Raw genomic sequence first — 25,650 nt, forward strand, 5'->3', positions numbered from 1 at the left:
ACGGGCAAGGCGCCAACCCTATTTGTCTTACAGCGAGCGCCATCTACTCAGTAGTCTGCTTCGAGTTTCTCGGGACCGTCTTCCAGGTCCCGTTGCAATAAAAGTAGGCCCGGGGCCTGGGTCGTCGTGGTTTCATTATCTCCATCCACCTCTTGGGAAGTATGCCAAATCAAGCACAGCTTGAGACTTATTCGCCAATCTAGGCTCGCGAGGACTAGGCTACGGCCAGCGCTGAAAGGAAGACTAGATGGGGCACATGAAACCCCGGCGTGGTTAGCTACAAGTCCGTTTCGGAATGCTCTGCAAGTTGCAGTGCTTATATCCCAGCGGGAAAGGTCCTACTCAGGGGGCAAGGGGTAGCAAAATATAAAAAGCAGTAAGAGCAGACGGCCACGTAGGGGCAAAAGAGCGAAAGTCAGACGTGGTCAGGCCAAAAAAATATATGTGTAAAAAACTCTCGCAAGGTGAGCAGAAGAGGCATAGCCCCAGCAAGAGCATATTAAGAAAGAAAGAGGCTGTCCCAGGAGCCAAGTTGTCGGGTTATAAGGCAAGTGGAGCAACAAGAAAGCCAATAATCGTGATAAGAGCCTGCCAAGTGGGCTCATTAAAGATGCATACATCAATACGAGTACTTTTACGAAATACTCTCCGGATAGTATCCTACGTTTCATGAAAGAAAAAGGGTTGTTCCAGAAATTAGGAAGTGTCGAAGAGGAGGAAACACGCAGAACTTCACTAAATGGCGACGCATAAATAGAGGGAAAAAAAAGAAATATAGCAAAAGACACCTCTTCACGGTGCGAGTGACCATCCATTGACTCAAAATCGGTTTGTGACACATCACATGAAGCTAAACAAGTCAAAACAAGCCCCCCTCCTCTCTCTCCCCCAAAAAAATAAATAATAAATAAATATATAAATAACAGAGAGAGGGAGGAAAACGGCGGAAAGTATGCCAGCATAAGGGGGGAGGTCGGGAAATAAATAGTTGCGTGTTTGCGTGCTCAAAATCGTATGCCTGTGCGGCTCTCGAGTCAAAACGACGTAGGCAAAAACAACGTAAAACAACGGGATACAAGCCTTCCCGCCGAAGTAAAAGCCAGTACATATACTGCATTATTTTGATTCATACGAATGTGATATATTAGTTTTTATCTAATCTTACGAAACTTCATTATTGGCAGTTGATCACAAAGTTTGTTAAAAGCTATATGATATGTCGAATCTTGGACCTATCTGTACATCCCTATCCAAGGTTCATGAAGTGCAGAGTTCCAATCTTTTCTTGTTCATCATTTTCATATCCGTCTCTTACAACTCCGGGCTGTTGGCGGCAATGGATCGGCTAATCTGCTCAGCAAACCACGAGGCCGAGTCGTCAACCATGGCGGCCGACTCGGCCATGGTCAGCACCGTCTTGATGCCGACGCCGACCTGGTCGCTACCGCCGTTGAACTGGCGCACAGTGTTGATGGCCTGGTTGATGTCGGCCGGGTCTGGGAAGGCGCCAAACTGCTGGAGAGCAGTCGCGAGCTCGCGCACATCGGCAACGGCGGGGACTGCAATCTGGCGGTCAAAGGACTCCGTCATGTCGATCTGGTCGAGGACGGAGCGGCGCGAGGTGGTGGCCAGGATGAGCAAGCGGTGGCCTTTGGGGGGTGTGCCTTGAGCAAGGTCATGAGTGCCTGGACCATGATGTTGGACATCCTCGGGCCAACTGGGTTCCACTCGATAAGGCGCTCGATGTTGTCCAGAATCAGCAGACTAAGCGGCGATTTGTAGGCGTCCGTAAAGACCTTGTGCAGGTAGTCCTTCTTGCCGGCCTCGTTGAAGTAGCCGACGAGGTTCTCGGGTGTAACTGGACAGAGTAGTTAGTATGACGTCTCAACGCGTGTATGGGGGTAGTGGTAGATGCAACACCTACTGGCTTTGATAAACGGAAAAGCACTCTTGATGGCGACATGAGTCGCCAGTGCCGTCTTGCCGCTGCCAGCCGGACCGTGCAGAAGCACCGACAGTGTCCGTAGACGGTCGAGCTGGCGAACGTTGTTGGCGTAGACCATGCATTCCTTGACGATGCTCTGGATGTTGACCGAGTAGTCAAGGATGCCGTAGGTCAGTGCCTGCTCGAGCTCCTCGTCCGAGACACCAAACGCGGCCTTGACCTCCGTCAGCGCGTTCTCAAAGTCGCTCATGTTGACCTTCATCTGCGAAACGTCGTCGCTGATGCCGGCCATGGTGTCCACTTTGATGTGGCGGTTGAAGGCAAACGATGTGGCACTCTTCACGAGACCCGACAGCTCAGCACCGCTGAAGTTCTTGGTACGTGCGGCCAGCCTGCCGACGTCGACATCGCGATCTAGGATGTTGTTTTGCAGCATCTTCGCGGTATGGATCTTGAGACTAAGGAAGAGGTTAGCATTCGTACTCACATGACAGTAGCAAGAACAAAAGAACAAAGGAACAAAAGGCGCAAAAATGATGGACGTACATTTGGACACGACCTTGCTCGTCGGGCAGCGAGATTTCAATTTGGACTTCAAGACGACCCTGGATTTGTTAGTGACCGTTATTCTGCATATAGTGTACGTCGAGACAGAGCAACTTACAGGACGCAGCAGGGCATCATCAATCATGTCCTTGCGGTTGGTCATGCCGACCAACAGAATGTTGTTGAGCTGGTCGACGCCATCGAGCTTACTCAGAAGCTGGTTGACAACACTGTCGCCAACTCCGGTTCCGCCACCGGCTCCGGAGCCTCTCTGCTTGCATACTGCATCCAACTCGTCGAAGATGATGACATGCAGCTGCGACTCGTCGCCCTTCTCCTTGTACTCCTTCTCGGCATCGGCCTGGCACGTTTGTTAGTACGCTGCGTTGCAAATGGACAGTTTAACATGGCGAGCAACGACTTACAAAGAGCTTCCGGATGTTCTCTTCACTCTGACCGACGTATTTGTTGAGCACTTCCGGGCCATTGATGACCTTGGGTTCTGTGGGACGTTGTTAGTATAAATTCTGTATCATATTGACAGAGGGAGGAGGAGGGGGTCTTGTCATACCTCTTGCGTTGAGCATCTTGCCGATTTGTCTAGCAATAAGCGTTTTGCCGGTACCGGGTGGGCCGTAGAGCAAGATACCCTTGACGTGCAGCACGCCCAGCTTTTCAATCAGGCCTGGCGGGAAAATGCGCGACGCAAAAGCACGACGGAAAATGGTCGAGAACTCGTTGTCGAGACCGCCGATGCCCATGTCCTCAAACTTGAAGTCGGGCGCAATAATCGAGTTGGCGGCGGCGCGCTTCGTCGAGCCGGACAGTTTCATCGGCGAGCCCGCGTTCTTGTAAAAGGCAATGTTGGTCTGCGGCACCATGATACCGCGCGCAGCCGGGTCCGTACGCACGGCGCCTTCGCTTCCTGCGGCGCCAGCCTTCTCCATGCTCAGGTCAGCCAGCTGCACAGTCTTGACAACGAGCGACAGCGGCGTGTTGCGCACGTCAATCAGCAGACGCTGTCCGGGTGCGAAGATGTGGTTGGCAAAGGTCTGGACCATCTGCTGGGCGAGCGCATCCTGGTCGTAGGTGATGTCGGTAACCTTCTTGGTGGACGCGAAACCGACCTCGACGTCCATGGAGCCCAGATAGCTCTGGCCACCCGTGCTGCTGGAGAAGGGGTTGTAGATCTCAGCAACAAGCTCGTCCATCATGCCGACACGCAGCCATGTGCGCTGGGGGTCCGAAAGAGAGATGCAGCCGTCAGGGAAGCCGGGCGTCGGCCGCGCCGTGATAACATAGTCGCCATCAATCATGTTGCCAGTGAGGCGCAGGTAGAGGTCGGAACCATCGCGGGAGGGTGGAAAATCGCGCGGCGAGACGGCGCAGATATTGGTGAAGATGTACATCTGCTGTAAGGTCTTGTCGTCGACCTTGGCGAGGCGTAACCGGACCGAGCGGCCGCCACCACCACCTCCACCGTAGTTGGGCGGGGGTGACCCATAACCGCCGCCGCCGCCGCCCTGGCCGTACTGTGGCTGGCCACCGCCACCCTGATAGCCAGCGGACTGAGGAGGTGCGCCGCCGTAGCCGCGTGGGTGGTCATAGTTGGGGGGAGGAGCGCCGCCACCGGCGCCGCTGCCGGGGCGACCGGGCAAACCGCCACGACCGGTCTTGCCGAATAGATTGTTCCGCAAATCCATGATGGTGTCTGATGTGTTCTGAGTTTGTGTATTTCGGTAGAAAGTACAGCTTCCAGCCGTCTCTATAGTTTGGGAATGGTGAGCAGGTCCTGCCTGGAAAGACGTGTGTCCGCAAGAAGGCTATCTATACGAGAGATGTGGTCAGCGCTGGCGAAGCTGACAACAAGCAAGAAACAAACTGAGTTAAGTGTTACCTGTCGGCCGAATGGATCGTAAAGGAAAGAAAACAGTAGCCTTTATGTTCGTCAATTGTAGTTGTAGAGGGAAACAGCTGCAGAATGGAAAGAGCCGTTTCGTTGGGAGTTGATGATCAGGAAGGAGCTGGGTTGCTTCAGGTGCCGTTTCAGGGAGCTGGAGTACGTTTCTAGGGAGGCCCGGGAGGCAGGAGCTGGTGGATTGGTGAAAGCTGCGCCTTCTCTGTAATGCTGACGTTGCCCCTCATTATCTCAAAAGGCCAGTTAGCGCGGCTCACTAGCCACGGTGACGCTGGCCTAAGAATAGGGGCTACTTATCTGTACATTTTTTAAGCGGACTGTACATTAGGCAGCTCATTTACACGCTAGAATTGTGCTCCATCTCTGTAGACCTATGTACCTCTCAGTGTCTCATAAGTACCGATATCTGTGGCTTCTTCTTCAGGCTTCCAGAATAAACAACTATCATCAACGCCGCCTGAGAACTATTTTATGACCCCCCCAAAGACCAAAACACACAGCGTTGAAATGTTGGCATTCGTCATAGTCTTTTCATTCGTCATAGTATGTTTTGATGATATTGGATGCAGCTAAATGCTAAGCTGTGGGTTTGAGTAATAAATTCAAAGCAACATGCAATACACAACATTCTCCTTTTTGAGGCTAGATCATAACACATGAACCCCCCCCTCTTATTTTTTTTTAAAAAAAATGCTTTTACACCAAGCTTGACCACATATATTGTAGATTTCTTACATCAAGCAGGCCACATTGCGGCTGCTGTGCAGTTCCGACGCGGCAACCTTGACGCGCGAGCTCGGGCCGGCCCAGACAAACACCTCGACCAGCCATTCGTACCACACTCTTGTGTCGTCTGTCTGGCGCCACATGCTGACTTCGATCTCGGAATCCTGGGGCAGATAAAGGGGTTTCTGCATCATGTTAGCGACCAATGTAACCTGCGACATTGTGAGCGGTTGGGACTGCAACTCACCTTGAGAGGGAAGAAAATGGGGAACCACGAAATCATGTCCTTGCTCTTGTGGTCGATCTGGTCCGGCCGTGTGCTGATTTCAATGGGTTCAGGCGTACTGCCGTTTGCCGTCGGCGCTGGCTGGTACAGCACCGACTCGAAATAGCCAGCCAGGCCATGAATGACACCGCGCGGCCGGCACACAAACGTCAGGTGGCAGTGGCGCATGTTGTGCTCGTTGAGGCCCGTGGCCAGGTTCATGGCACCGCCACCGCCAGTCTGCACCTTCCTGTGGCCATGCTTCGCCGTCCAGTCCTCAACGAACGGCAGACGCACGGGATGCACAAACTCCCACGCCTGTTGGAAGCGTGGACGGCCCGGCACCTTTTGCGACACGAGGTCAATCGCAAACAGGTGTACCACGTACGGCGTCTCAAAGGCGTTTTCATTGCTCGGCGAGCGGCCCGACAGCTCCGCGTACACCTTGGGGTACGAGATGGGGCTGAGATGGGCGGTGTAGGACTGCGGAATCGAGATGCCGTGTGGGCGCGCAATGTGGCGCTGGATGCCGTCGAGGCACTCGGGCGACAGCTCGTTGTCGCCAAACGAACCGAGCAGCTCCGTAACCAGAATGTCGACCTTGGTCAGCGTGTTGTTGGCCTCGTGGCCCTCGGCGACGGGTCCTGCCCATTCGCGCATGTCCGTCTTAATCAGATGCACCTTGCCGCCCCAGACCTGCTTGTTCATGCGCAGCAGGTACACGTAGGCGTTCTGGTTCTTCTCGAGCGCCCACAGTTGGATGGGCACGCCCGTGGCCTTGCTGGCACGGATCACACGAGTCACAAGCGGACCACGGCCGGCGCCAGCCACAGCAACGACCAGCTCGGGGATCGTGGGTGTGCCATGTGCCACAGCCGCCGCACCGGGGCGGGGGATGGCCGATGACGGCCGGTTCAGCGTCTTCCAGTCAACCATAGCCGCCGCAATGGCCTTTTCGTACTGGTCATACTTGACCGGGTCGCCCTCAAACACCTCGTACGTGGCCGACTCAAGGTTGTCTGCAAGCGGCTGGAGCGGCGACTGCAGCCAGTCTTGGAAATTGGCCAGCGTCGACGTCTCCGTCGCCGAGTACGGCTCCTGCTCGCGCTCGAGGTGCTTGATGTACGACAGCTGTGCGTTCTGTATAGACTTGCGCTTCCTGTCATTCTGGTGGGCAGTGCTGTTGTGCGCATCGGCCAGGCTCGGGAAGTCGGCGCCGCTGGACCCGGACGGTGAAGGCGACGAGGGCAGGGAAAGGTCACCGCCGGTCAGCTCCTCCTCACTGGGGCCGGAATCTGCCAGGAGGATCCACGGTGCATTTTTGAGCCTCATGTACTTGTTGACCAGCGACTGGTGGTTCCGGCTGAGGCTCGGAAATCCCGCGCGGTTCTGCTGGAAGATGGATGCCGAGAATGTGAGGAAGTGCAACGGCTCGGCGAACCAGCGCGTCTGCAGCTCAATTTCGGGGAGCCGCTTCGGCACGCGAACCGCTACAAACAGCCGCGGCTCGTAGTCACACATGGTCCGAATCGAATGCCATGTGTCCCATGCGCTGTAGATGTCAATCTCCTCGCTGCCAGCAGGGTAGGCATCCGGCCCGGACAGCGAGTCGCCCGTTTCTTCCAAGCCAGGCTCGCGGTACATGGGCAGGTGGATTACGATGCCGATCTGCGCCGCCAGCCGCAGAGCCTCCTTGATGGCGCGGCCATACTGCGCCACACGTTTCGGGTCGGCGTCGGCACGTGGGCCGGGAATGACGATGCTCCGCACGCCGCAGAAGCTGGCATACGACACCTCAAGGTTCAGCGCCTGGCGCGAGAGGTTAGCCACCAGCGGATGAGCCGAGTAGAGGTCGATCCACGGGCTGCAGTAGGCGACGATGGAGGTGATGTTGGGACCGGGGAAGAGAGTCGTGTCTTCGTCCGTCAGCGTCGGTATTGTCGGGCCGGGCAACGACGGGTTGGCGCGCTCGTCGGCGGTCAAATCGCGAGCGGCGACGTTAGCGAGGTAGCTCTTCTGCAGCGCAATCACACGGTCGCGAAAGTGCTTGGTGGTAATTGGGGCCGTGGCAAAGGAGAACTAATACAGTTAGCTGCGTGGAAAGAAGGGGCCCCAAACATATGCCTTACACCATAGTCCAGCAGGCGTCTGTACTGGTTGTCGGTCAGCCCTTCGATGCGGCGCGAGTCATGCTGGCCGACATAGAAGGAAGGCCGCGAGGCTTGGTAGCTCTCGTAGCCACTGTGGGACGACTGGCGAGACATCGCGAACAACGTGTGTGATGCGATAGGCGACGAGATACACCGGAAGGAGGACGTGCTGGTGAATGGAATCGTTTCTGGTCGCGGCCCGCTTTGGCGACAAGGCTTTCTATGCCTTGGAACTGTCGTTGCAGCAACAATCCATTGTCAGCCCCCAAGAGGCAAAGAGGGAAAAAATAATAAGATATAGAAATGGATTTTCGCTTTTCTCTTTTGCCGATTCAACCAGCTGGTTCCCGTATCGTCTTGTCTGTCTTTGGTCACACGAACTGAAAACTCAAGGAGCCCCTCTGCGGTACAGCGCGGTTGGCCAATGCGACGGGAGCAAAGTATGAAGTAACAAATTTGTCCGATAGGTGCTGTCGTGGTAATCTGTTAAAAAAAAAAAAAGTCGATAACGAGCCACTACGACGTACAGTAACTTCGCCCGCTACACCCTAAATTATAGGTGTTACTAAGTAACCGTTGAAACAAATCGCTTTCCGGTGACGGATGTCTTTTATTATAAACTGATTCTGCTACCCTTGGTGATTGACGACACAGAAAACTGTACATCGCTGTGATGAAAACATCCCGAAAATTGAGCAGCGGAGGAAAGGTAGGGGTTGGGAGGCTAACAGGCCTGTACAAGTCTCTCTACATGTCCACGGCGGTGCTGCACCGTAATTTAACTCGGGTTCCTGCACCATAAAGTACCAGTACCTCGCCGCCCTCCACAGGCACAAACCTCTTATCGGCCTTATCGCATTGGCCCAGAAAAAAGTTTTTAGTGGTAATCGCACTTGGAAACACCGACCCTGCGCGGCTGCCTTTTACAACGAACTACGACAGCCTAGACGGACTTTTTAACTTTTTTTTTTTTTTTTTTTTTTTTTTTTTTTTGGTTATTTGCACCAGCCAGGCCTCAAAAGCGACCCCAGTTTTCTTGCATCTGGTTTCGTTTATTTACTTAGCAGATTCTGCCGCCCGCTCTTTCCTGTCTTTCTTTCTCTCTCTTCCTCTCCATAATGTCCAGCCTCGACAAACCTTTCTCCTCTTCACTCAGCAAAAAGCGGTACGCCCCTGACTCCGACACCGACTCCAACACCGCCGGCCTGCCCTCAATGAAGCGCAACAAGGGCGAGAACGGCGAGCTGCCGGAGAAGAGCAAGACGCCCAAAGTCGACTCCGACAGCGATGCCTCATCCACGAAGAAGTCCGCCAAGAATCCGTACCTCGCGCACCTCGAGGACGACGGCAGCAACGGCAACGATGGCGGCGTCTTTGGCCAGGGCAAGGGCAAGCAGCCTCTGTACAGCAGCGACGATAACGGCTTCGCCGGCATGACGCGCCACCAGACGACGGCCGAGCAGGTCTCGCGGGTTGAGCACGAGGAGTACAACGCCTTCACGGGCCGCCCGCACACGCAGCAGTACTTCCGCATCCTCGAGACGCGCAAGGGCCTGCCGGTGCACAAGCAGCGCCAGGAGTTTTTGGACATGTATCACAGCACGCAGATTCTCGTGTTTGTCGGCGAGACGGGTTCGGGCAAGACGACACAGATTCCCCAGTACATTCTCTACGATGATATGCCGCAGCTGAGCCGCAAGATGGTTGCGTGCACGCAGCCGCGGCGAGTCGCCGCCATGTCCGTCGCACAGCGTGTGGCCGATGAGCTGGACGTCAAGCTCGGCGAAGAAGTCGGCTACAGCATCCGTTTCGAGAACTGCACAGGACCCAAGACGCTGCTCAAGTACATGACCGATGGTCAGCTGCTGCGCGAGTCCATGAACGACCCGGACCTGTCGCGCTACAGCTGCATCATGATCGACGAGGCGCACGAGCGCACGCTTGCCACCGACATTCTGATGGCGCTGCTCAAGGGTCTGGCGCTCCGCCGGTCGGACCTCAAGATTGTCATCATGTCCGCGACCCTCGACGCGCAAAAGTTCCAGCGCTACTTCCACAACGCACCACTCCTGGCCGTGCCCGGTCGTACTCACCCGGTCGAGATCTTCTACACGCCCGAGCCCGAGAAGGACTACGTCGAGGCGGCTGTGCGCACGGTGCTGCAGATCCACGCGACCGAGCCCGAGGGTGACATCTTGCTCTTCCTCACAGGCGAGGACGAGATTGAGGACGCGTGCCGACGCATCAACCTCGAGACAGACGAGATGATCCGCGAGTCGGACGCGGGTCCTATGACGGTGTACCCCTTGTATGGCTCGCTTCCACCGCACCAGCAGCAAAAGATATTTGACAAGGCACCCGATGCGTTCAAAAAGGGCGGCCGGCCGGGCCGCAAGTGCATCGTGTCGACCAACATTGCCGAGACGAGTTTGACGATTGACGGCATTGTGTACGTGGTGGATCCGGGCTTTAGCAAACAAAAAATCTACAACCCGCGGATCCGCGTCGAGTCGCTGCTCGTGACCCCTATCTCACGCGCATCGGCCAAGCAGCGTGCGGGTCGTGCCGGACGTACGCGGCCTGGCAAGTGCTTCCGGCTGTACACGGAGAAGGCGTTCAAGCAGGACCTGATTGAGCAGACATACCCCGAGGTGCTGCGGTCGAACCTGAGCAACACCATTCTGGAGCTGAAGAAGCTGGGCGTGGACGACCTGGTGCACTTTGACTTTATGGACCCGCCACCGCCAGAGACCATGATGCGCGCGCTCGAGGAACTCAACTACCTGGCGTGCCTGGACGACGACGGCGAGCTGACGCAGCTCGGCAACTTGGCGAGCGACTTCCCGCTGGACCCGTCGCTGGCCGTGATGCTGATCACATCGCCCGAGTTCTACTGCTCCAACGAGATCCTGTCGATTGTATCGTTGCTGTCGGTGCCGCAGCTATTTTTGCGACCGCCGGCGGCGCGTAAGCGGGCAGACGACGCCAAGGCGCAGTTCACACATCCGGACAGCGACCACCTGACGCTCCTCAACGTGTACCACGCCTTCAAGGGCGAGGAACTCAAGGGCACGACGGACATGCGCAAGTGGTGCCACGAGTGGTTCTTGTCGTACCGGCACCTGTCGACCGCGGACGACGTGCGGACGCAGCTCAAGTCGTACATGGAGTCGCACGGCATCGAGCTGGTGAGCACGCCGTGGGGTGACAAGGACTACTACACCAACATCCGGCGGGCGCTGGTGTCGGGCTTTTTCATGCAGGTGGCGCACCGGCAGGCGACGGGCAAGATCTATCGCACGATCAAGGACAACCAGCCGGTGATCATCCACCCGAGCACGGGCTTGGCGACAGATTTCGAGTGGGTGGTGTACAACGAGTTTGTGCTTACGAGCAAGCAGTACATCCGGACGGTTACGGGCATCAAACCGGAGTGGCTGCTGGACATTGCGCCCAACTACTACGATCTGTCGTCGTTTGAAGAGGGCGAGGCCAAGATTGCGCTCAAGCGCGTGGCCGACAAGATCAAGCGGAGAGAGGCCGTGCGGTCTGCATGATTCGGCATATTTTTTTGAACTGGATTTATGTTTGTTGAATGTTTGTATCGGCGTGTTAAACAGGGTTCATTTTATTAAGGTTTTTTATTTGCATGTCTTGTGTCTTGTTCGTCCATTGGCCCAGGAAAAAGAAGTAAGGACACATCGGGGTGGGAGCACAGCGAGTGCAACCAAACAATAGACATCTTATTTAATATTGCTCGCCGAAATTCATGTGCTCACGAAAACGAGCGCGATGAAAGAAGAGATGAGATGCCCGAACCGAGTGCTACGTCCTCGTCGACCCAGCCTCGATGTGGAGTCTACTGGCAGTAAATGCAACGCGAGCATTTAATGAGATTACATATGTACATATACCGTTTGAGCAAACAGTACATACAACGCACAACCTAGTACACGGACGTACAGGTAGTGGAGGCTTCCGCCGTTGAGAAACTCGAACGATATGGCATAATGTGTTGCATCATGAACTCTTTGTTCTACGCCGCGCCATATATGCATCCCGTACTTAGTTACTGAGTATTTGAACGTGCCTCGCCGAGGAAAACATGTGACAATACCAGAAGATGAAGGAAAAAAGAAAAGAAAAAAGAGATGCACCTCAGTGACTTGCACCAGCTGACCATTGGCACAGCAATGATAACCAAGAACGCGTCGAATAAGAAAAGTGACGAGAAAGAAATATGGGTAAGCCAAATTAAACTCTAATACGTCTTTTTTTTTATCCCGCGTTAAGCACCTGCATGTGGTGCACGCGACGCACAACGTCATGTGCTCGCCACGGGGTTGTCGAGATGGGAGCCGCACTTTTATTTGTCTTGTCTTCGCCATGTGTTATACGGAGATTTTTACTCTTTTTCATTTTGTTTTCTACTTATGCCTTTCTTATTTTCCTATTTGTTCTGTGAGTTCTTGATGGGCAAGGGTTCCTTCCTGTAGTAAAGAACAACCGAAGAAAAGAAAAGATGCATGCCGATCTCGATCAGACAGGCATGAGCTGAACGGCCGGACTGCATGGCCGGGTGGACAAGGCCCCCCTGTGAAGAATCGTGTACTTTGGAATACGACATACATACGTATATGTGGTGTCGAGGGAAAAGAAGACGAGAAGCACAGGAGCTTGGTGGACCTTGGCCTGGTTGAATTGGCTTTCGTCTGATTACTCTCACTGAAAAGGGAATAGTAAACGACCAGGGAACAGCTGCGGTTGGCAGAGGACGGACGGATAGTTCATTAGCTCTGCCCTCCTTCAACCCCTGCACATGCACCTTGCCAAGTTAGGCCCAGGCCACTTTAACGAACCCTGATTCTCCCGCCAGGCCATGCTGAAAGTGGGTTTTCAAGCGAGGGAAGTGTACGAATGTAGTGAGCGAGACAAACCACAGACGTGAAAAGAAAAGAAGGAAGACGGAGAGAGAAACAAAGGAAGCAACGGAAGCAAGGGACGGGATGAGGGAAGCAAGGATCACAGGAGCAAGGACACACGGACGCTACGCACGGCGCAACGCACGTTCCATTCGTTTGTAAAGCTGGTAGGCACATCTTTTTCGTCACGACGAACGGAGTATTACATCGTACAATAGTAAATTTACGGAGATCCGGGGCAAGACAGCATGTCACGGTTCACCAGATGAACAGTTGAGCAGTTTAACGGCCTTCCACTCTACTCTGCGTGCCCTGCCATCTACGACGTGTCATATCTCATCCACACAACCGGTCGTGTTGTATGTCGTAGAACGGTTTTATCTGTCAAGACCAGAGTAGTAATTGCGCGGCAAGGAGGTGGCCATGCAGAAATCTGCAACGAAAACTAAGGTGGGAGGCATCTTCGTCGCGTATCATGTACTTTTCTGTTTACTGTTCCGAACATCTTCTCGTTACTTTCGTGTTGGCTTTCGTACTTTCCGGCCTCCGTATGTTTCCACCCACTCTCCTCGGGCTCCATCTCGGCTGACAGCTTCCAATGCTCCCACGCTTGTCTCCTCCGACATCGAAGCAACCATTCGCGGCGAGATACATCCGTAAATTACGCAGTACCCGATTCAAACTAGTCGCGCCAGTAGTAGTAGGTCTAAGGCGAGGCCCTTGAGGGGGTTGTAGCTCTTGTTTCGAACCTTTGCAATCACATGGAAGAGGGACGAGAAATGAGTCTTTCCACGGAGCATGTCGTTATAAGCTGTGAGCTGTTCTTGTGCCCACCCAAGATGTTCTTGAAGATAGGGTCGGATGACAGGTGTCTTACACGGACTCCAAAGGAAAGACATGTCGAGAAACAACATTCGAAATAAAGGTGGCGCAAAAGATGCACCTGCAATACCCCGTCGATACAAGCCACTAAGTATTACTCCCGTCCCTTTACTGTGTACAATCTCATTTCGTGTCGAGTGCCGGCTGGGACGCGCCCTTGGTCGACCCATGAGAAAAGAAACCAACTCCCTGTCTTTCTACGTCTTGTCTGGGAAGAAGGATTTCGGGAGTGGTGTGTAGCCCAAATTGGACTCGATTCGCAACTTGTTCTTTACTTCGTACGGAGTGTGATCTCTGTCTGTACGCCGTACCTGAAATAAAATACAAACTGCGGAGTCTTATTATTGTCCTCGTCGGGATTCACTTTTATTGACCCTTGCCCTTTAAGGTGCCAAAAGTGAGCATGGGTTCTGCCAAGGGTGTGGAAGCTCCCCCATCCGAGCTTCCTGCAGCTCTTGGAGGATTGCTCGGACGGCCATGTAAGTGGGTAGGAAGGATTGGTCTGTGGGTATGGGATGGGGCTAATATTACGGAACGTACAGAATACTTGTGAACGAGGTGCTCAGTAACAATAGGTAGAAGGTACAGTCCTAAAAATAGGGGAAAATAAAGTGACGATGCTTTTGTTGAATAAATGACAGAGGGGGCCCGTCGAATTAACAAAGAGCGTTGTGCTTCTTTGGGTTTGGCTCCATAGGCGCGGACAAGCTTTGCGTCGTCCGGCTGTGGGGAGGAGACGAAGAAGGGTGGAGAGCTGAGAGCAATATCATGGCCAAGCGCCCCGACCTCGAAACTGTTCGTAGACGCATGTCGTGGATGGTGGCCTGGGACGTCAAAGGTGAAGGAGCCTGGCTACTAACTTATTGTCGAATTTGATATTATGTACGTCGTACTTCGTACTATGAAGTCGTATCATTTTGCCGTCTTGTAGAAATTCCTGTAAACATATGAATGCCAGATGTGCCTCCTGGTCATCATTTTATTTCACCTCTGCGCACCTTCACTACCTTTTCCATATTTAACCGTCAAGCTCAATCTTGCTCATTATCAACGAATACCAACTCGAGCCTCCTAGAAGAACAAAAGCAGCGTCCGCCTGGTCCGCGCTCAACGTATCGACGCATTCGAATACGACAAGGCTGTCTGTAGTTTGATCCGGCGTACCAGCCAGCCTACTCACCTGTTCACCTCATCAGTTAGTTTTTTTTTTTTTTTTTTTTTTTTAATTATTATTTCGTTCTTATTAGACGCTTCATCTCGGCATATAAAGGTGAAGGCTATGCCTCAGGGCCAACATCTGTTGGGACAGCAATCTATCGTGTTGCTGTAATGTCGCTTGTTTGCCTCGCAACTTGCGGAAAATAATATCTGGTTGTTTGGCTCCGTCTCGGCCGCGTCTCCGTTTGTTCTTTTTTTTTTTTTTTTTTTTTTTTTTTGTGGTGTGGTTGTTGCACAGATATTGTCTCACGTGTTGCAGTAATAGCTGTCAACTGTCATCAGCACAACGACGTTCCTTCCCCATCGACCTCACCGTTTGCCAGTGGCACCTTCTCATATCCAGTCTGCTATTTATACACCCTTCGCACCTTCCACTCCTGTTTCAGAACTGTCTTTTCTCTCTGTCTCCGTTACTACATCCCAAACTCTTCTCGCCTTTACATCATACTTTGCCCATCATGAGCGGCAGCGGCGGATTCTACAAGTATCGATGCAAGTACTTTATGACACACGACTGCCCTAACTGGGTGTTTGTGAACTATGCACCTTGTGCCGATTGCTGTGTGAGTAGCCACCGTCTTGTGTCCCCCCTATGATGATCTCACATCTGACCCTACTCAATAGGCTGCTGGACGGGACGCCGACGATATGCGCGACGATGGTCAGTCTTCCGGCTTTTACAACAGCCACCACGCACTGTACGCAGCGGCACCCGAGTTCGAGATTGGCGTGCCCCTCTTCCAGGATGGTATCCTGAGCTACTCGCTGGCCCGCCTCACTTCGAGCCTCGAGCCAGGCTCCGACTTTGCCTCGTGGACGACCCACCAGCCGCCGATGTCCGCCGGCCTCTCGTCGTCCAATCCGTCTCAGGACACACCGCAGGGGCAGGACTTTCAACACCTTCACAGCGGCCAGCACCGTCAGCACGCACCTTTCAGAAACGATCAGCAGTCCCATGGTTATCACCAACTGCGTCAAACACCCCAGTTCCCCCATCAGCCACATCCACCACCACAACTGATCAAGCTCCAGGGTAGCAGCCCAGGCAGGCAGGCGGCAGAGATAAAGATGCAGCTGCCACCCCATGCTGCCAGCAGAGCCTTCCCCGCGGCCACGGCCACGGCCGCGGGAGGTATTGACGATGTGATGCCGACCGGCGCCGCTCCGGGTCTGCTTCTGTACTAAAGTGGTCCCAGAGAAAAGTGCCTCGAAAAAGTCTGGCACTCATTTGGCGTTTCTTTTGTCTTCTATTTAATTGGTTTCTACCCTTCAGTCATCCCAGTTTGCTTATTTTGTATATTTTGTAATATTGAAATCACACGGCCTTACTGTATTTTGGAAGGAAAGGAGAGGATAGCTTCTACCGCAGGAGTTTGTCCCTCGAGGGAACATGGACAAATATGTTGGACCATTTGTCTTTCGTTGATATTTTGGCTCTGTCTTCTGCAGCTTTCTCTGTCTCAATGGATACTTCTATTTTTATTCTAGTTTTTGTCAGTGCCTTATTATGTTTTGAGTTTTTTTTTGATTTTTTTTTCTGTAATCATACCATCATCTACCTACATTAAGACGACATCGATTGCATCCTAATCAATCCGCGATATGACCTTCTGGTAGTTACTTCCATTCAACGTCGTTATTATTATGAATTTTCCTTTAAAGATTTTGCTTTTCCGTTTGATTTCCTGCTTCCTTGTTTTATTCAAAGTTTATTCGTGGCAGAGTACAAGGATGCCTCGCCAATGGCCTATCCTCCACAGTAGGGTTGCAGCCGCCTAGTTTGGGAATGCAATCTATCAGGGGTTCGCGTTCAGAAAGCCTAAAATAGGTAAATAAGGAAAGTTATAATGTAATTGCCATATCCCTCAATATTTTAAAAAAGGGAATTTGGACAAAAGGTATAGAGGAAACATTGGATCCTGCTGCCTACGACCGTCAGCATCCAATGTCCACAACCTGCTTTTTGGGGGTCATTCTGAAAGTACGTTCGTCTGGGCCGAAACTTCCGAAGAACCCTTCGAGGAAATCAGACTGAGGCCTTTATTGGGTGCAGAGGTGTTCCAATACCACTGCACACTCCACATTGTAATGTGGTCAGTGAAAGGAAAAATAATACACGTCTCTTTTACTCCGTACTTTGGTCGTTGCTACGACGTGAGTGGACCATGGTTGCAGAGAAGCAACGGCAATAAAATACAACGGCTGTCTAAACCAAACGTTTTGCATATGCAACTACTTAACCAAGTTTGTTAAGATAGACAGGCCCCTCCGCGATTTTTCTTGATGCAGCCGTAGATGGGTGAATGAGGCAGTCGTCCTCAAACTACAATGGGCAAGTCGTATTAGAAGCGCTTCGCACAATTTTACAGTGTTCAAGTGATTCTCAAGTGGGCTTGATCAGAGGGGAGTGATGCTTGTAACGGTGTTGGCGTGCGGGGTGGAGAAGATACTGACACGTCGAGGACCTGCATGGTATGTTAGCCGTTAAATATCAAAACAACACAACGACGTGGAAAGAGAAAGGGGAGACGTATCCTCTACCGCTGAGAGGGGCTGCTCATTCCGCACCATGTTGCAGGCGAGAAGAGCAGCCAGGACCGGCTTGCCACAAAAAGCACACGTCCTTTTCATCAAAGTTGCGAAGAAAATGAAGATGGCTGCATCATCGGCCGAGTAGAGAACTTGTCCCTCCTCTCCTATTTCAGAGACGACGATGCGACCTTCAACCGTCCTCCCCTCTCCCCTTTCGACTCCATTCATCCCTTCTCACTCCCTCTCTCGCGAAACGATCTTGTTAGGTTCGACAAAAAAGACATTGAACACCAAGACGAGTACGAAACTCTGACTCCAACTCAACGATGGGTCCCGGGTGCTCGTCTCCCTGTCTGTCTCCAACGGAAGATATGCTCCTCATGAAAGAGAAGAGAAAAGATGAGGGTGCTTGAAAGGGTAGAGTGATGGGAGAAGAGTCGACGTTAGCAAGAGGACCGTTCTCGGTCGCTTGACCGCATGCAAGCCACTTCTTTTCTTCTCGGTCAGCCAGATTGCCCCTCAGACCAGCCTTGTCTCGACAGCTGCAACCTCGTCGCCCGAAATGAAAGACCCATCGACCGAGCATGCGAGATACATCAGCCAACATACCCCCAGAAGCATAAGGGACGCTTGCATCGTCAGACCATAAGCAGGAATTCGCTACCGTAGTTACCCGCCCTTTGGGATCATGGAGGCCACGATCCAATGTGAGCCACAAAAGAAGGTTGATCTGTCCGTAAAACATCTAGCCACGAGGGATAAGATTTTGATGGTTCCTTTTCCGTTGATGCTTTTGAAGAGACTCCAACACCCAGCGATGAAGCTGGAACAGGCCTCAAGTTGCACGCAACAAGAGAATGAAGAGAAAGCCGAAAAGAATCCGTATTTGTTGAGCGCAGCCAAAATCACCCGTAAAAGCAAAAGCGCTGTCATCTCTGTGAAGGGGTAGTCTCCTGGCGCAAGTGGGGAGAGACCGTCATGCGAACCAGGGGACCCAGAGATATAAAAGGACTAAAGGAATCTTGAGCGGCTGATCGGTGTTGCGACTCTTGCAGGAGACGCGACAGGCGGGCCGACATCAATATCCTTTATTTGTGGCGCCTTCACAACCCAGGCACATATTTCAGCGCCGGGGCCAGTAGTGAAGCTAATGCGTCTGGTCGGAAGGGGGTCACGTTGCCACATGCAATCGTCTTTCCATCTACGTGTCCATGGACAGCGGTAAAACGGAAAGGGACGACATGGGCGAACGACCCGCCGTCTTCTTGCACAGGCAGAACCGCACAAGAGGAGAGGACGGAGCCGGTGGAGGTCGGAGCGAGACGGGGGCGGGGCCTGAGACAGCAGCGACCGCAAAAGTGTGATAATATTTTCCAGATCCTGCACGGAGCAGCCCAAGAGACTTGGAGTACCGGGGAGCGTGACAACGAAAGGCGAATATGAAGGCTCAACGGCACGGTGTTTCCCGCTCGTTGCCGACTACTAGTGACCGACAAAAAAATGAAAATGAAACACTCGTGCTGTTGCCGTTGTAGCCAATGTTGCGTTCCACTCCGCCCTGGGAGGTATGGCGAAAGGAAAAAGAGTACCACGCGGTAAGGCTGCCGTTGTCTGTTGTGCCTCCATATTAAAAAATTGTCATGGTGCTTCTCGACAATTCGCCACGCGGCAACCCAAACAAGATTGTTGTGTCGACCAAGGATCTTGGTATCTTTCCAGCCACGCTGCCTGACGAGCGACCTCAGGCCAGAGGTTCTTATCATACTGGCTCATGGGTCCACGTTCCTTGCCTACCGGGACATTACATCCCAGTAACTGGAAATTTCTCTGCCCCTGGGGGTAGTGGCTGCCACTCTCCCATTCAAGTCGCCCCTGTGTGCCGTACCGGTCACCACGAAGCGGCTACCCTGTCTACCAAGCACCCTTGAACCACTTTTCAGCGGCGAGGCCGGGACCGGGCAGAAATGCAAATGGCGGTAGCAGGGTGCCGTTCCGTTTTCGATTCTTTTCAGAAAAGATTGGGCTCGGAGTTCCCCACGACCACCATTCACGCAAGGTAGACCACGACTGGCTAGAAAGCTTTGGCAAGCACGGGGAGGAGGAGAAGGGTCAGAAAACGGCACTGCGAGAGTGAGCCAAAACGGACGCAAAGCTGGCCAACACCTTTCGGTGCAGACCCTTTCCACGTGTATTCAGTTAGGGTTAAGCAACGGTACGTCCCGCTAAACTTTGGGTGTGGCAATACGATGGGCGACAGATCAGGTCTCTTTGGGCGGGCGAAAAACGGTCGTGATGGCTTTTGTTCTGTGTTGACGAGCAGACGTTGTCCAGGTCGTAGGACCTTGTACTTATCGAGGGCACGTTGCTCTCCCTGGGCCCGGGCATCGGAGGAGATTCGACTGTCGTAGTAGACTGGCGAGGTTTTGTCTGGTGATGGGGAGGAAGGAAGAAAAGGAAAAGGAAAGAAAAGAAGGAGAGCTCGAGAGGAAAGCAAACTGTGGGTAGTGTTTACTTACGCGACGCGCAGCCAATCACGCGTCGAGCTTGGGACAGCTCCAACGCTGTCTCTTTCCTCTTTGGACAGGAAGGGTCACGTGAATAGTTTGCACTGTAGTATTGTCACTTCTACTTTACAAGAAAATTGAGCAGCACCTCCCAACTCTGAGTATCTCTTGCGTTGTACATTAAGAAGACTTTAAATAATGTATTGATCTTTTCATTTACTAAGCTAGAGAGCAATAAGAGCCGCGACGTTGAAGGAAGAGCACTTTGGCAAGTCCATAGCACGCCTAAATGTCAGAGTGACGCATTGTGCAGACCCACTTGCAACACGTGATCGACAGTGCGCCTCTTCTCGTATGAATTCCAGGCAACGCCTAAGAGCGTTCAGCCGCCCACCTCCGAAACGTCATCGCCTCGAGATTCCACAAGTTGACGGTTCGACGTTCGACATCCACCGTCTGCTGCTTACCCCGTCCCAACGACCGCCCATCTTTCGCGCAGCGCAAACGCTCCGCTCTTCCTTTGATTACGTGTTCGAGCATTGTTTATTCCGCAACGACCACATCCAGCAATTGGCAACGACGCCAAATATCTCGCTTCAATCTCCCAAATGTCGTTTGATCAGCTCTCTTCAATGGAGGCCGGCCGCCGGCGCGGCGGTGGCGGCAGCGGCGGACAGTACTCGGACGACCCAGACTTCCAGAAACTTGCGCAGCAGCTGAGCAACAAGCTGTTTAAGCTGCAGGGGAACATTGCCAACCTGAGCCGCGATATTGGCCATCTGGGCACCCGGCAGGATAACGCGCGCGTGCGCGAGCGTGTCAACGACGTTCTTGAAGAGTCGCGCGAGATGTTCAAGGAAGTGGGCGAGGGCGTCAAGAAGGTGCAGGGCTGGGATGATGTGACGGTAGGTTCGACCACTGTGCTTTACACGAAATCGTCAATAGACAACAACCAACTGCTAACAGTTTAGCCCACGCAACGGTACCAGCAGCAGAAGCTGTCCCGTGAGTTCCAGGGCGCCCTGTCCGAGTTCCAGACCCTGCAGCGGCAGGCACTTGAGAAGGAAAAGGCGTCCGTGTCGGCAGCGCGGGCAGCTGCCGATGAGGGCGGCGATGCATCTGGCGGCACAACTGGCGCTGGCGGCCAGCCGCTTCAACAGCAGCAGCTGGAACAGCAGCAGGAGCTGGCACGGCTGGCGCCTCAGGACGAGGTTGACTTCCAGGAGGCTCTTATCATTGAGCGCGAGGACGAGATCCGCAACATCGAGCAGGGTGTGGGCGATCTCAACGTGCTGTTTACACAGGTGGCCACGATGGTGCACGAGCAGGGCGAACAACTGGACAACATTGCGGACAACGTTGAGAATGTGCGGTCGGACACACGTGGTGCGGACTACGAGCTGCGGTCGGCGGCGCGGTACCAGCGCAACGCCCGTAGCAAGGCCTGCTGCCTGCTGCTGGTGCTATCGGTCATCCTGACTATTGTTCTGTTGGCCGTGTTCCTCGGCTGAGAGAGGCCCTACCCCGAACACGTGTCCCTGCCTCTCGACTTCCAGTCCCCTCATTTGCACTTCCTGGGCCGGCATGGCGTTTTATGGTCTGCTTCAACTGCTTCTCTGCTTCTGCTCTTGTACCCCCGACGTTGTTGGCTTCTATTATATTCCTAGCCTCTATTCAGTTTCCTTTCTGCGTCTGATACACCGTGATTCTTCCCATTCTACAGACATCACAAAGATTTTGTTATTCACAACACATGCCAAGCTTGTCTCAGTACCATCATTTGTTTATTCGTTCCAAATCTCATTTTCTCGTTTGCTGTATTTGTTGTACATATCGCATATGACAAGATAATGGCATAGTCTGTCTTTACGCGAAGGTCTCTGCATAGATTCTGTGTTTCATGCCTCCAATAGATATGATGTTCTTGATCGTAAAATGGCATCTCAGTGCTTCTCGGAAGGCCTGCCTCCCGGTGCCCGAGGCCTGATCCAGGGCATGTCTTGGCTGAGAGCCGGCTTGCTCGTGCTGCTGCGCAATGGCCGGAGGAGACGGATGCAGCGCGTGATGATATGTGTGGCTACGGCAGACGACAGCCAGTAGAGATGGATGGCAGCCGGGAAGTGCAGCGTTAGGGGCCCAACGCTGAGCGACAAAAGGAGCAGGGCGCGCAGAATAGTTTGTGCGCCTTTGGATTCTATTGCAACGGCACCGCTCGAGCTTGCTGCCGGCTTAAGTCCAAAGAGCGCCCGGCGAGCGGCGTCCGTCTTCGGAAGGATGTTGACAACCAGTGCAGCCGACAGCGCAAACGGAAGAACATAGCAAGGATCGGCCACGGTGAGATCAGGGAACCACAAACAGCCGCCCGTAGCAAAAGTAGGGTCCACTAGCGACGAGACGCTGTCGGTCGCGGTCGACGACGGTGGCGCTGCGCTTGCAATGGACGCAACGTCCACGTACTCTGCCGACGCCGAAGCGGCCGCAGCAGCTGTTGCGGAGGCGCTTGTCTCTGCAGCACCAGCAGCACCAGCCCCACCGCTACGGAACAGCAGGCCCAGCAGGCCCGTTGGTGCACCGCACATTCGCCGGATGGCCTCTATCACGACAAGCCATGGCGGCAGCGACAGGATGTTGCTATACAATTTCCACTGCTGCAAGCCAAAGGCTCCGAATACACGGTTGGCGGTTTTTCTGTACCGCTTCATAACCTCCACATGAGTTTTCGGCATTGGCAGACCCTGTCGTGACCGCAACTTCTGCTCGTTGATAATCTCTTTGCCGTGTAGAGTGGTCCAGGCTTGAAGCAGCGGCGCAAGGCGTTCGCGCCTGATCACAAGATTGCGGGCGTGCAGTGTGAAGGGCAGGCGGAACACGAGGTTGACACCCAGCGCGACGAGCGGGATGGTGACGTACCACGGCGTGTGGGAGACGGCGTGCAGCTGAGCAATGGCAGCCTCGGCGGCGTCGACTGTGGCATTCGCGATTGACGCAAAGTGAAACGACCTGCGCGCGCTCGCTGTCTGGAGCTGCAGCTGGCGGTGGCGGCACAATGGCTCGCCAGACACCAACGACTGTCTTGGCCGTGTCCGCTGGCCCGAGAGGCTGCGTGGTGCCGGCGTTGGTGGCAGTGGTCTTGATGAGAATGACCGATGTTGAGTCTGTGATAGTTGCTGGCCCGAGACGGGCGCCGAGGGCGGTAATGTCGCTGCGGCAGCCCGCAGGGCACGCAAGCCGCGCGCAGAAGGCTGCGCCATGTTGGTATGCAGTGCGGTCTGCTGTCTTGTTGTGGACTGTTCGCTTGTCTGAAGCTCTAAAAGGCTGTGAGAACCGAGCGTGGGCCATACAAACGACGTTGAAGCTCTGCACTTTCTGCGACTCTTATTCGCCAGAGGCCTAAACGGTCTTGCCGTTTCGGGCAGCGGGCCACAGGGCCTCCCAGCAGTCGGGCTAGGGCGGCACAGGCGGCACACCTCCCCCCCTGTAGGCACATGCTAGAAGGCTTGGCTGTCGCGCGTTTAAGGCTCTAATTGCGCTGTAGCGCACGGTGGATGCACTGATGGTATTAAATTTACGCGGGCGCGCGGGAGTGCGGAGTAATTACTTTGGGTGTGGCGTGGGTCCTAGAAAGGGACAGCTCGCTATTTGGGATGTTTTGCATCGCTGTTTCGACGCCACCAATAGCTTCCTGCGTTTCATCCTCGTCTCTTGTTCAACCTGAAAAGGAGCAACAGCATCCTCATTCGCTTTCGGTCGACCTCGTTCCCCCCCTCTGATATTTCCCGTTCAGCGACATCCCACAAACTCAGAGGCCAGAGCATGGTTCCCGCTGCGCTTTCACGACGCCTCTGAGGGCCTCCGATTTGACGACGGCGACTCTGCACCCCTTTATCCTTTCCGCCAACTGCCTCTACGATATTCACTTCGACCCGACGTCTTGCCCCCGATGGATAGTGGAAGCTGTTCCGCGCAATCGCGCTGCAATGCCAGCAACGGACACGGTAGCGGCGGCAGCACGTATGCTGTGGCCGCATTCATCACAGCGGTTGTGCTGACGGGCGCTTTGCTGCCTTCTATCTGGCGCCTCGCCGGCTCGACGCTGGGCTGGTACCTGCGAAAGCGCACCGAGAGCCAGCGGCAGTTTTTGTTGGAGACGATGGCCGCCGATGAGAAGCGTTTCCAAGAGGCGAAAACGCAGCAGCAGCAGCGGCAGCAGACGACCAAGAAAAACGACAGCAGCGACGATGACTGGGAGAACGTTGAGGCGGAAAAGGCCGCGTCAGCTGGTAACGGAGAGAAGGGCGCGTCCGACTGGGACGGCATCGTCGGCTTCTTCCACCCATTCTGGTGGGTCTTGTCCTCTATGGAACTCAAGGGCTCAAAAGGTGCCGTATGCTCAAAACGCCCAAAATACTGACTGAATAGTAACGCCGGTGGCGGCGGTGAACGCGTGTTATGGGCTGCCATTCGCGCTACACAACAACGCTGGCCAAAGGCCAAGTGTGTCGTCTATACCGGCGACCATGACGTGCACAAAGATGCCATCTTGGCGCGTGTGCGGGTGAGTGACTGTACTTCTACTCTTTCCTCGCGTCAGTCTTGTTAACCGTAACCTCTTCGAAGGACCGCTTCAACATCCACCTCCACCCGCCGACCGTCGCGTTCCTCTACCTCTCCACGCGCCGCTGGGTTCTCGCATCGACCTGGCCACATTTTACGCTGGCTGGTCAGTCTTTTGGCTCCATCATTATGGCCTGGGATGCTCTGTCACTGCTCGTTCCCGACATCTTTGTCGACACTATGGGCTATGCCTTTGCGCTTGGTTTCTCCAAGCTGCTGTTCCGTACCATCCCGACCGGTGCCTACGTCCACTACCCCACCATCTCGACCGATATGCTGGCCTCGCTGGACCCGCAGTCGACCGTGGGCAGCCAGGGTGTGAATGCTGGCCAGGGCGTGGGTATGCGTGGCCGTGTCAAGCGCGCCTACTGGAAGGCGTTTGCGTGGCTGTATGCATCGGTGGGCTCGTCCATTGATGTCGTCATGACCAACTCGAGCTGGACACAGGGGCACGTTCAGGCCATCTGGGGCCCCCTGCGTGCCAAGAAGGGCAAATCCTCGTCCTCCCAAACGACCGGCGGCTCCGATATTGCCGTCGTCTACCCGCCAGTCGCCGTCAGCGAGCTCGAGCACGAGGTCGATGTGTCCGCCGCGAGTGAAGCGACCCGCGAAAAGGTTCTGTTGTATATTGCGCAGTTCCGCCCGGAGAAGAACCACCACCTGGTCCTGCAGGCCTTTGCTGCCTTTTTGAAGAAGCAGCGGCGGCAGCAGCAGAACCGAACAACGAAATCTGGCGCCAAACCTGCAGACACTCCCAAGCTCGTCCTCGTCGGCAGCGTCCGCGACGACTCCGATTCCAAGCGCGTCTATCAGTTGCGCCTGCTGACCAACGAGCTCAATATCCGTGACGATGTCGAGTTCCAGCTGGATGCACCCTGGCCTGCGATCCTCGAGTGGCTGCGCCGCGCGTCCGTCGGCGTCAACTGTATGTGGAATGAACATTTCGGCATCGGTGTTGTTGAGTACCAGGCAGCGGGCCTGATTTCCGTCGTCCATAACAGCGGCGGCCCCAAGTTGGACATTGTAACCGACATTGGCGGGCTACCCACGGGCTTCCACGCTACCACGGCCGACGAGTTCGCCGCTGGATTTGAACAGGCCCTTGCCCTGCCCGACCCGCTGGCCTGGCGTGAACGGGCGCGGCAGTCGGCCAAACGCTTTACCGAGGAGGAGTTTGAGCGGAAATGGCTTGAGCAGATGGACAAGCTGGTGGCCCTGCTCAAGTAGGCGTCGCGTGGATTTACTCTTCTTTAATAGTGTGGCGCATCTCACTTTTCTATCTATGAGACCGTTTCTTTCTACAAAGAACTTTGGTCTTTGCCACACTTTATATTTCGTTTTTACACTACTTATTGACGGATACCCATTCCTTGTTTCATCACGCAGTTATTCGTTTCATAGAGCATATATGGTCTAAGTGGGTGAACA

At 54.1% G+C, this 25,650-nt stretch overlaps 7 protein-coding genes across 7 annotated transcripts; 4 read left to right on the forward strand and 3 right to left on the reverse strand.

The window, feature by feature from the left end:
- Nucleotides 1-1,311: 1,311 nt before the first annotated feature.
- SPBR_06563 (vesicle-fusing ATPase) lies at nucleotides 1,312-4,194 on the reverse strand (the record flags this gene model as incomplete). The annotated part of the gene is made up of 7 exons (XM_040764819.1): nucleotides 1,312-1,596; nucleotides 1,692-1,858; nucleotides 1,925-2,403; nucleotides 2,492-2,550; nucleotides 2,610-2,852; nucleotides 2,917-2,993; nucleotides 3,063-4,194. The coding sequence occupies 7 exons, from the start codon at nucleotides 4,192-4,194 to the stop codon at nucleotides 1,312-1,314; spliced, it is 2,442 nt and encodes an 813-aa protein (XP_040617227.1).
- A 946-nt stretch (nucleotides 4,195-5,140) lies between these two features.
- On the reverse strand, nucleotides 5,141-7,664 carry SPBR_06654 (protein arginine N-methyltransferase 5; the record flags this gene model as incomplete). The annotated part of the gene is made up of 3 exons (XM_040764910.1): nucleotides 5,141-5,299; nucleotides 5,383-7,479; nucleotides 7,530-7,664. The coding sequence occupies 3 exons, from the start codon at nucleotides 7,662-7,664 to the stop codon at nucleotides 5,141-5,143; spliced, it is 2,391 nt and encodes a 796-aa protein (XP_040617228.1).
- Nucleotides 7,665-8,668: 1,004 nt separating this feature from the next.
- Nucleotides 8,669-11,107, forward strand: SPBR_06680 (pre-mRNA-splicing factor ATP-dependent RNA helicase DHX15/PRP43; the record flags this gene model as incomplete). Its single annotated transcript, XM_040764936.1, has 1 exon — nucleotides 8,669-11,107. One exon carries the CDS (start codon nucleotides 8,669-8,671, stop codon nucleotides 11,105-11,107), a length of 2,439 nt encoding a protein of 812 aa, XP_040617229.1.
- A 3,923-nt stretch (nucleotides 11,108-15,030) lies between these two features.
- On the forward strand, nucleotides 15,031-15,757 carry SPBR_07814 (uncharacterized protein; the record flags this gene model as incomplete). The annotated part of the gene is made up of 2 exons (XM_040766068.1): nucleotides 15,031-15,135; nucleotides 15,197-15,757. The coding sequence occupies 2 exons, from the start codon at nucleotides 15,031-15,033 to the stop codon at nucleotides 15,755-15,757; spliced, it is 666 nt and encodes a 221-aa protein (XP_040617230.1).
- Nucleotides 15,758-20,216: 4,459 nt separating this feature from the next.
- Nucleotides 20,217-21,119, forward strand: SPBR_07672 (syntaxin 7; the record flags this gene model as incomplete). Its single annotated transcript, XM_040765926.1, has 2 exons — nucleotides 20,217-20,513; nucleotides 20,580-21,119. The coding sequence occupies 2 exons, from the start codon at nucleotides 20,217-20,219 to the stop codon at nucleotides 21,117-21,119; spliced, it is 837 nt and encodes a 278-aa protein (XP_040617231.1).
- Nucleotides 21,120-21,551: 432 nt separating this feature from the next.
- SPBR_07325 (uncharacterized protein) lies at nucleotides 21,552-22,859 on the reverse strand (the record flags this gene model as incomplete). The annotated part of the gene is made up of 1 exon (XM_040765579.1): nucleotides 21,552-22,859. One exon carries the CDS (start codon nucleotides 22,857-22,859, stop codon nucleotides 21,552-21,554), a length of 1,308 nt encoding a protein of 435 aa, XP_040617232.1.
- A 689-nt stretch (nucleotides 22,860-23,548) lies between these two features.
- Nucleotides 23,549-25,449, forward strand: SPBR_06925 (alpha-1,2-mannosyltransferase; the record flags this gene model as incomplete). The annotated part of the gene is made up of 3 exons (XM_040765181.1): nucleotides 23,549-23,949; nucleotides 24,028-24,163; nucleotides 24,226-25,449. The coding sequence occupies 3 exons, from the start codon at nucleotides 23,549-23,551 to the stop codon at nucleotides 25,447-25,449; spliced, it is 1,761 nt and encodes a 586-aa protein (XP_040617233.1).
- Nucleotides 25,450-25,650: the final 201 nt, after the last annotated feature.

The sequence above is a fragment of the Sporothrix brasiliensis genome (genome assembly GCF_000820605.1).
Source record: "Sporothrix brasiliensis 5110 chromosome Unknown Cont20, whole genome shotgun sequence".
Taxonomy (NCBI): Eukaryota; Fungi; Ascomycota; class Sordariomycetes; order Ophiostomatales; family Ophiostomataceae; genus Sporothrix; species Sporothrix brasiliensis.